The 10,512-nt window shown below is 33.6% G+C and overlaps 1 protein-coding gene across 2 annotated transcripts in view; it reads right to left on the bottom strand.

Moving 5' to 3' along the window:
- LOC106461574 (uncharacterized protein C19orf43-like) overlaps window positions 1-10,292 on the bottom strand; it is a 17,836-nt gene extending 7,544 nt beyond the window's left edge. The window contains exon 1 of one of the 2 annotated variants that reach the window (XM_013921413.2): window positions 9,951-10,292. In XM_013921413.2, the coding sequence (XP_013776867.2) occupies window positions 9,951-10,265 (315 nt within the window). In that variant the 5' untranslated portion in view covers window positions 10,266-10,292. The remainder of the gene's footprint in view (window positions 1-9,950) is intronic. The other variant, XM_013921412.2, reaches the window with a different exon arrangement.
- Between the last annotated feature and the right edge of the window lie 220 nt (window positions 10,293-10,512).

Here is a 10,512-nt window from a genome sequence, read left to right as displayed (position 1 = left end):
AGGGTAGTGGCGAGAATGGTTCTGGATTGAAGGGTGAGCTGTGTTGACCTCTGTCATGGAAATGATGCAATAGGGCAGCACAGCTATAAATATTGGTCAAGAAGAAACCCAATGAAGCTTAGGGACTAAAAAGTTTACTGGTGTTAGTGATACATCTTCTACAATCGAATAGTGTGAAAACATGAGAAGCCTATAGTATAGTAATGGTGCTTTATCAAGATAATTGTTTTAACTGGACAGTCACAACCCTCTTACACTCCTTCTGCCCAATTAGGATTCAACTGAGCTGATGTTTTCAATCTGGGCTTAAGATTAATTAACTTATATTTTCATATCAAACTGTTCTTGTAGTACTAGCCCTAATGACACTACAATGGTGAAATGTTTGCTGAAATAAAAGAATTGTATGGAAAATATTTTTATTCTTAGCATGAAAATCACCTTTCACTCAGGTTGACTCAGTAAAGGCTTCATAAATTCATAAACAAATACTCAGTAAAAAATCTGATTTTTGTGTGCAACACTTGTAATGTTTACCAGAATCTTGCCAAATTTCATGAAGATAAACACAGTAAATTTGGAGTTATGTTAGTAAACATTACTATGTATACCTTTGTAGATTTAAATGAAATTTTGATTACATTGATTTTTATGAAAATATTCAAATAACTGAAATTAGTATTTAAGATTATCCATGTTTTCTCAATTACAATTAAATCAACTGTAAAACATTTATAATCTAACTGAAACTAGGATTTATGATTATTATTATTTTCTATAACTCCAACTATCCAAATAATCGAAATATTGCTAATAAGTTTGTTGCTAAGTGCAAAGCTACATAATGAGCTATATGTGATCTGCCCAATTTTAGCCTCACAAGTTCTTTTTTACTTAAAATTTCTTCAACTTTGGTGATTTCATGATTCACAAGGGTATCAGGTTTGACTCCCACTATCACCAAACTTGTATGCCCCATCTTTATTACAGTAAAGCTAATAAGGTTGTTTGCCACTGCCACTAATTGTAAACTGCTGACTAAGGGAAATGAAACTGGCTGGCAGCACCCACTACCATACTTACCATGGTTTGAGAAACACTGTATTAATCAATTAATTGATTTTTAAATACCACTAATTGCCCAGCTCTACTTATGTTGTAACCACTACCTATACATTTTGATCTGCACTTGTTAAAATATATTGTGTGTAATTTGTATCTTTGTTATGTTTCTTTATGTACTGTAAATAACCAAATGTATCACTGTTAAAGGGTTGTAGTGTCTTCATTCTCTTGAGGTAACACCTGGTCTGCCAATGGGAGGTATGACTATAATGCAAAGATGTTAACAACAGTTGTCCTCCAATGATAGATAAGGTGATGCCTTGAGGTTATGACCTCCCGTAAGTTAGTGTCTAGTCTTGTGAATAGTGCAAGTCTCTTTATGTCATTCAGTTATTCAGAACTAATTCTATGAAAAATATTTTGTGACTATCCCATTATTCAGCACACCTATCCCATCACTATAAAGAAAATCAGTTTCAACTGAAAATACCAAGAACTCATGAAATGCAAGTTACATTTAAAAAGTGTTCAAGCACTGTACTTAAGGGAGATCTGAAAAGAACATTTAGGTGAAACAAGTAATGGTGTTGTGAAAATAGAGATTTTAGAAGAAATTATTGATAGAAGTTTGAAATCTCTATCACTGTTGTACTAAAAAGATAACTGGAATATTCACAACAGTTTTATATTTAAAAGCTATAGTGTACCCTATAATTGCAGATGTTTTGAACTTTTAAATAATTATGGTTAAGAAGTTTCAAACCACAAGATTACAACAATTATTATCAGTCATTATGGGTGTAAAACAAGGAAAAATATGTACATAAACATACATGAACTTTTGATAAAAATTATTTGCTATAACATGTTGCAAATATTTTGTCTAGGTGTAGCAGCCACAGTCAATAATTAAAAGAATGCTACAAAATGGTATGATGTTATTAAAGTGAAATGGACAAATGATATTTTACATCTATTTCAGAGCTATGAAAACAAACCTACTGGAGTGACTGGATAATTTAAGAACTTTTTCAAAGCCTCTGTCCTCTAGCACAGGGTTTCCCAAAGTGGTCAATATCGACCCCTGGAATCAATGAAAATGTAGAGGGGGTGAATAAAGACCTAGGGGTCATAATTGGCCTACGCAACTAACTGCCCTATGCCTAGTAGCAACAGCAAACGAATGATGTTCGTTCCATTTCTCAAATTTTCCACAACGTATAAATTCACACAGTAATGAAAAATACATATTTTAAAAATCAATTTTAATTTAATTACTTTCTTTATTTTCTGCTTCTTAAAAAATATTAACTTGGGGGGGTTGATGACAATGTTATAAAATCGTCAAGAGGTCGACAACTCAAAAAGGTTTGAGAAACTCTGCTCTAGCACCTGATGCTTATCTATCTAAAAGATTAGAAATTCCAAAAGGACACATGAAACTGTAAAATACCGTAGCACAATTCTTATCATTCCTCAAATAAATATTTTCCTCAGCCATGTGCCCACCCATTAAAATAAAAGCATTTGAAAATACAAAATTACCATTTATATATTTTAATCTGTAAACTGTCATAAAAATGACTAACAAAAAATATGATGATAAATATAATACTGTCATTGCACATGATTAAGATTTCACACAATTATCAACGGCCTGTTGATTAACTTACGCACATGCACTTAAACCAAGATGACATACTGACACTGAATAGCAATTAAAAAGCAAAACTCATTGAACTGGCTATTAGAAACTACTATCAGTGTAATAAGCAAATAATACAACTTGCAAATGAACTCAATCATCAGTTTGAAAATATGATTCTTAAACAGCATATAATCTACTTCATCACAACCTGCAGTGTCTAAATAAAGCTGTTAAGTTGAAATCTGAGAATGCAAACATGTATAGAAATATTTAATAAATTAAACATAATTAAATATGTTTTTCTTCCCATTACTCTGAATTCCTCCCAAGAATAATATTCTGAAATAATGTATGTATCTTATTAAGTGCTTTACAAACTTCTTAAAAGGGCTATTTGTTATACAAATATTTTACTTGATATGCATATTTGTTTTATTTACCATACAACAGTGAATGTCCATACTAAAATTACAAATAACTGTCACATCAAGTATTCCTGTGCTACAGAAGGGTATTTTATGGTCTAAATCACTAGATAAAACATTTTACCTCCTTAGAGCATCTTCAGGATAAGAATGACTTTTGAAAAAGTGACCATTACTGATCACGTCATGGGATGGGGACGACAGTAACAATAGGTATGATAATGTAGGGGTTGTTGTATATATTTTTATATATGGTAGTTAACAGTATAATGTGTGAACACATTAAAGGAAATAATTAAGTATAAGTGTTTTTTGGTGCTGGTTCAATGTAGGTTTAAGTTCTTCTATTAGAAGAACTTCTTTTAATTTTTTGTTTACATTTGTTTCTTTGTTTCATATGTTAGTGTTTTCTATGATTATATTGTTTTTATCTAAGATACAGTGTTCAAAAACATGAGGGTTTATTTTTTGTTCATTGAATCTAATTTCCTTTTTTTTGGCCTGTTTCACCAATATAGAAATCATGGCAGTTGTTGCACTGTATTTTATAAATAATGTTAGTATTATGTTTGTCAGAGTAGTTTTTATATAGTATAGATTTTAGTTTCATATGTGGTTTTTGGATGAATTTAGTGTTTGGTTAAATTTTTGTTTTGAAATGTTAGTTATTTTATTACTGATATCTGGGATATAAGATATGCAGCATTGTAATGTAGTTGTGTTTTTAGCTGTTTCATTTAATTTGGAATTGTTGGTTGGCTGTCCATTATGTTGTCGGTTGTGGTTTCAATGTATAACTAACATTTGGAAAACTTACGACTCATAACATTCCAGTAAATACTAAATTCATTCAAAAGCCAGGTACCAAACTAAAATTTATACTATGTAAAAACTACTATGACAAACACAATGTTAACATTATTCATAATATACAATGCAACAACTCTCATGATTTCTGTGTCAGAGAAACAAGATGAAAAATAAAAACTAGATTTAAGGAACACAAAAAAAACATCCTCTCATGTTTTTGAACACTGTATCTCAAAGAAACACAATCATGTGTCATGGGGACAACAGTATGGTAGGTTTAAGACTGTAGGGGGTGTTGTATATATTCTGTTATATGTGGTGGTTAAAGTCTGTCATGTGTGAACACATTAAAGGAAATAACTGATACAGGTATAACTGTTCTTTGGTGTTGGTTCAATATGGGATTAAGTTCTTGTATTAGAAGACCTTTTTTTTTAATATTTCATTGGTTTCTTTGTTTAATATGTTAGTGTTTTCTATGGTTATATCAATAGCAGTCACTTTTCAAAAGTCATTGTTAACCTGATGATGACCTAAGGAGATGTAAACATCCTTATTTGTTTAGTGTTTTAAATAAAAATTTTAACACCCATATCAGTAGTCTCTACCATGTGTTTACTTCAAGCAGGGGGTCCCAAATAATTATAAATCCTGGCCACAGAAGGAAATGAATGGGAAATTGCAGTTGCTAATATATAAATCTCACATAAACAAAATACTAATTACTGTACACCAAAAAACAAATGAAAATGTCTACAGTAATAATATACACTGAATTAGCATGATTTATTTCAAGGCAACTGAACCCCCATTAGTTGTATTGCTTTAAGAACATTGGGATGATTGCAAAGCCCATCATCCACCATTTGTCATCAATCAGCGAGAGAATGTTAAAACTGAAACCAGTGTGTCGGTTCAAATTGGCTAGACCAATAAGTATCAGTGCTACATCAAACAATAGCTCTCTTATGCTCTACATTGGTCTGGCTGGTTTCACTAGATCCAGAAGCATTTACTATTTGAAAACACACAAAACTTTAGAACCATTTAAAATTCTTGTTAGCCATTAAATTTTTAGAAACAAGGCCATAAAATAAACTTAATAAGCATAGGTAAGCTCATACTTCATTATTAACGATTGGTTATTGACAATTTTCATTTCATTTACCCATATAATCTGAATACACATGTATGAGTTTGAAGTAGATGGATATTAATGGGACTACATTTTATTCTGCCTTGACACAGGTGTCACGCAGTATCAGGTTACCAGGTAAAGCGATAAATCACTTACATTTTGTACAGGGTGGTAAAGAGTTGCTGAGTACTGATGAGTCTGCATACTTCCTGCATCAGTTCTGAGGTAACTGGGTTCCTCTGGCACTCAGAAAGCCTATTCTGCAAAATATCTTCAGAAGAGTTTCTGCTACTCTTTCTATCTTTACCAGTGCTATTGCTTCTGGATAACGTGTTGCGGAGTCGATTACTGTAAGCACATAACAGTTGCCTTTATCAGACACAGGCACTAGTGTTCTGATCAATGGCACCTTCGCTACCTTTCCTTTTGGTATTGTTCTTTGGCAGATGTCACATGATCTGCAGAATCTACTCACATCTCCTCCGACTCCTGGCCAATGGATGTTACTGGTGATTCTGTCTGTCATTTTCTTTGTCCCTTGGTGTCCTCCCACAACTGATTCATGAGCCAACATCATCACTTGAGTATGGTATTCTGTTGGTACTTTGATCCATTTCATTTACTCAGTATAACTGCTTTGATAGATACGGTATAGAATTCTCTTCCATTCCTCTATTCTATATGTATTTTTCCCTTTTGTTTTGTGCTCAACTTTCTCCTAGGCATTTTCCCACAGTTTTTACAGTGAAGAGTCTTTCTTTTGTGCTTCCTTCAGTTCCTGCAAACCTAATTTCAGGATGTCGCTTTTTGACACTTGCAGGGGCTTGATGTCTTGTTTGCTCTTCTTTTCTCAAGGTCTCCTATATAATATGGAGTATCCACCGTTATTTTTGCTATGGGGAACTTTCTCACTGTCCCATCAATTAGCAAACACAGCCGTACCTTATCTATCACCTGATCATCGGATACTAGACTAGTTCTCACTGCTGCAACACTACATCCAGTTTCTAGTAGAACTTTTACTTTCTTGTCCCCCAACATAGCCTTCACATATTGTCATATTATGATTTGTTGGCACCTCTTGATATTTGTTGCATGCTCCTATCACTATTGACACTGTTGATCCATTTGCTAATTTGAGCCAACCATCAGTAATGCAATGATCAATCATTCTCCTTTGTATTGAATCTGAGGAGTAGCCTTGGTTCTCTTTGTTCTAGCAGCAACATCCATAATGCCAGTCACTCGTTTCTTATTAGCACTGTCTTTGTAAATAGCTCCAGCTGCTTTATAGTGAGGTTTCAGCAGTTGTTTGCTGGCAATGGACTTGCACTCTTTTGCGATGGATCCCATTTTATAACAAACATAGCATCTCTTCTCCCTTCTGTCTATTAACCTCCTGTCACCTTTGGTAAGCTCCTGCTTCTGTTCAGCCATTACTGGTTTCACATTTGACTGGATATTCTTCCAGGAAATGGCCTACAAGTATATGCAGGCCTGATGTCAGAAGATGCCATGGATTATGATAAATTAAAAGTAGCTTTACTGAAACAATATGAACTTACTGAAGAAGGTTTTCGTCAGAAATTCAGAGGAGTAAAACCCGACACAGGAGAAGCTGTACTTCAGTTTGTGGCATGTCAGCGGCATTATTTCACCACATGTGAAAATAGTTTTGAAGGATTGGCAGACCTATTAGTGTGAGAACAGTTCATGATCATGTGCTCAAACAACATGTTACTGTTCTTAAAGGAGAGAGCACCAAAAGACATAGATGATATGATCCAGCTGGCAGAACAGTATATGTGAGAAGTGGGCTGAGACAGACTGCTCAGTCGCCTTTATCCCAGTTCTGACTTCGGGCAAATCTTTCATATCACTCCAGGAAAGCATCCATGTCATCTTGATGTTCACCAAATTTGGGTAGCTTAGGTCAGCTGGCCCTAATTCCCTTGTCATTCTTGGGTCTTTCTTCCTTCGGTTGGGCGAGTTTTAAAATCTCAATTTGTGCTCTTATTCTAGTCTCTCCACTCTATCTTTTTCAATTTGTATTCTTATGCTTTCTCTCTCTATTTCCAGTCTTTCCTTTTCTTCTTCTTCAATTTGTCTTTTCTGTTGCCATTCTTCTCTCTCTAGCTCTTGTTGTGGTTTGACAAACTCTCATAGTTCAATGTCTTTTAACCCAAGACGTTCTCCAATTTCTATCAATTTACCAAAAGTTGACATTGTTCTATAGCGTGATTGAAATCTCCACACTATATGCAATACTACTACAGTTGTGCATAGATAGGCCTTCTTGTTTTTCGCTGGTGTTCACGTTTCCTTTTACTGCCATTTACCACTGTATGATCCTGTCGTGGACGTCAAATTGTCAGGTTTTGTTTTTGTGGATTATTATACAGTAGGTGTCTGTGACTTGTTAAAGGTAAAGACAACAATGAATAAACAGCTCGCACTACACGTTTTAATACAAACATATATATATATATATTCTGAACTTAAATACACACAAATACATCAGCACAGACATAACCCTTGCCTTGTTTGTAGCTTTGCTGCAATCTGCTCTCTTTCTGCTCTGCTGGCTCACTTTATACCTTTCGTCCCATCATCAGTTTGCCACCACTCCTTCACTATCAGTTCTCATGTGCCACTCTAAACTCTCAACAACAAGAAGTCACAAATGCAAAATACAACATCATCTAAAAAAAAAATGAAATAATATTACAATGATCAACAAACACAACAAATAAATGAGTTTTTATATCGTGACAGCAACATATAGGCTGTTTACAATCCCTATTTATCACTTTCTGACATGCCGTTGGTTTGGTTTGGGTAGACATATCTAAGTATCAGTTTATGCATTATGTAGCCCACAACACCAAGTTTATTGTGTAACCTTGTTTCTATCAATTCAATGTCTAAAAATAATTTTAAATGGTTTTAAAGTTTTATTTGTGTGTTTTCAAATAGTAAATGCTTCTGGATCCAATGAAATCAGCCAAAGTAGAGTATGAAGAAACCTGATGCATCACTGGTCCTTATTGGTCAGTATTTGAACCAACACCTTGATTTCGGTTTTACCATTCATTCACTGACAAATGGCCGACGATGGTTTTAGCAATCTCCGCAATGTTTTTTAAAGCCGATTTCAAACTAGTGGGAGTACAGCTGCCTTATAATAAATCATGCAAATTCTGTGTGTATTAGTGCTGTACACATTTTCCATTTGTTGACTGGTGTACAATAATTAGTATTCTATTTACATTTTCACAATTGCCATTGTGCATTCACACACTTCCATGGCTGGAAATTATAATTCTCTGGGACTCCCTACTTCAGGTGAGTTCCTCATCATCATGAACACAAGTTTTCATTATGCTGTAAATTTCCCCATTTGCCCAACCTGCTTTAATTCTAAAATAAACTACCAGTTTATCATTATTTATTGCTGTGCTAGTGATATGCAGACTTCTTAAAAGTCTATATGAAAGTATTAAAAAATTATTACAAGGTGATTTAGATAAACAACTGAAGACAAATTCAGTTTCGATGACGAGGAACCCACTTTCAGACTAAAAATGTTTGGAGACGGCTTGAATAGATAATGAAGAAAAACTCTAATATAAGTTTAACATAACAGCAAATGAACAACGTTTCGACAAGGTTTTTCTTCATTACCCATTCAAGCCGTCTCCAAGCAAAATATCAGTTTACTTCTTTAAATTAATTTCACAAAATAATAGTGTAGTAGATTAAGCCTATCATGCCATATGACTACAAAGTAAGTTTGTTATGTGGAGTTCTTATTAACTTCATTCATTCAACCTTCTTTATAACTACGCATGTTTAAACTCCATCATATCTTTTTAAGAAACACAGAACACGAATTTTAGAGACATCTGTGATAGAAAATGGAAAAGAATAAATAACACAACATAACATTTATAATTACAGCATTGTAAACACATTTTTATCTTCATGAAAGTTCAGGCATAACTCCATCAGCTTTACAACTAGATTAATTCTGGTATATAACAATACCATATTCTTGTACTATAATATTCATGGTTTTGGAAAACACACTGCTCAGATAGTCCCAATTTTCATTTAAAGGTCAAATTACTGTAAAAAAAAAAAATTTATCTTATATTTCCTTGAAATAACTTTTAATTGCAATTAGTGAATGCTTATTTCAATACAGAGTCCATAGAGATACTGCTTGATATTCAGGATAATACTGTGCAATGACAAATCATGCTGTAAACTTGAGCAATGTACAAATCTCATGTTTAAGCAGTTAAAATACATGTAATAGTATAAAAAAAATGTGACTTTTAACACATACCCAGCATTGTACTTCAAATACCCATGAAATCTGTACTTATAGCTGACGGTGACTGAGATAATCAATACAATCAAATTGAAAAGACGTACTAATTAGTACTAGTTATTTTTGTGACAAAACGTAAAAATACACAAAAATGTGACTTAAAATTCAAGTTAAAAATAAAATTAAAAGAAGTACTGAGGAGATCCAAGCAACACTGTAAGTGTAAATGAATTGTAATGTCATTATCATCACTACTAATTAGTACTGCTACTGCTACTAATACTAACAATAGTAAGTTAGTACTAATAGTAATAATAGCAATATTAGTTAGTGTGTGTGTCTATTTAGAATTACCTAGCTGAGCTTAAAATTGAATTTTGAACTCTTGACTTTGAGCAAATTTGGTTATATTTCACTCCAACACTAACAGTCTAAGAGTAAGATACCAATATAAGCGAGTAAGGCCTAACAGTACTTATATCTAAAAACAAAACAAGTTCCCGATAATGTATTCACTCTTGTATTTACATCTCTTACAAATGTAGGGCCTGCTTTCCTTTCTTGAGTTTTTTTCTTTTCGCCATCTTGAGAACTTTCTCCTTCGCTCCCAGTTAGGCCTAGGTCCTCAGCTCCTTTTTCAAGTTTTTGGTCTTGTGATGCTTCTTGCATTTTTTTAAACATTTCAAGAAAGCTTCCATCGTTCGCAAACATATTTAAATTTCTAGGTCGAGAATAACAGTAATTCGCACTCCCTGCTATATTACTTGTACTGCTGTTGCTGTCTTGATTATCAAACCCAGTCTCACCATCAGAACTCGAGCTCGTATCACTCTCTCTCTCCATCTTGAATTAGTGAACACTGCTATATAATTAAAGAAAACTAACTTATAATTGGTTATGTTTCAGCCCTCGTCCAATCAGATACCCTTTTATATTATACACATTTAACGTATTGTTGGTTACGTACACTAATATGAACCAATCAGTGCTTGTCTTAGAATAAACCTATATCAACGTGTATTCTTCTTTCATATCTTGGCGTCATCAACAGGGTTCTGTATAAATACACGAAGTGGCGAAACGCAGAATA

Source organism: Limulus polyphemus, unplaced genomic scaffold (genome assembly GCF_000517525.1).
Source record: "Limulus polyphemus unplaced genomic scaffold, Limulus_polyphemus-2.1.2 Scaffold989, whole genome shotgun sequence".
In the NCBI taxonomy this organism is placed as follows: Eukaryota; Metazoa; Arthropoda; class Merostomata; order Xiphosura; family Limulidae; genus Limulus; species Limulus polyphemus.
Note: the sequence above shows the minus strand (reverse complement) of the source record. Positions and strands in the feature narration are given on the sequence as shown.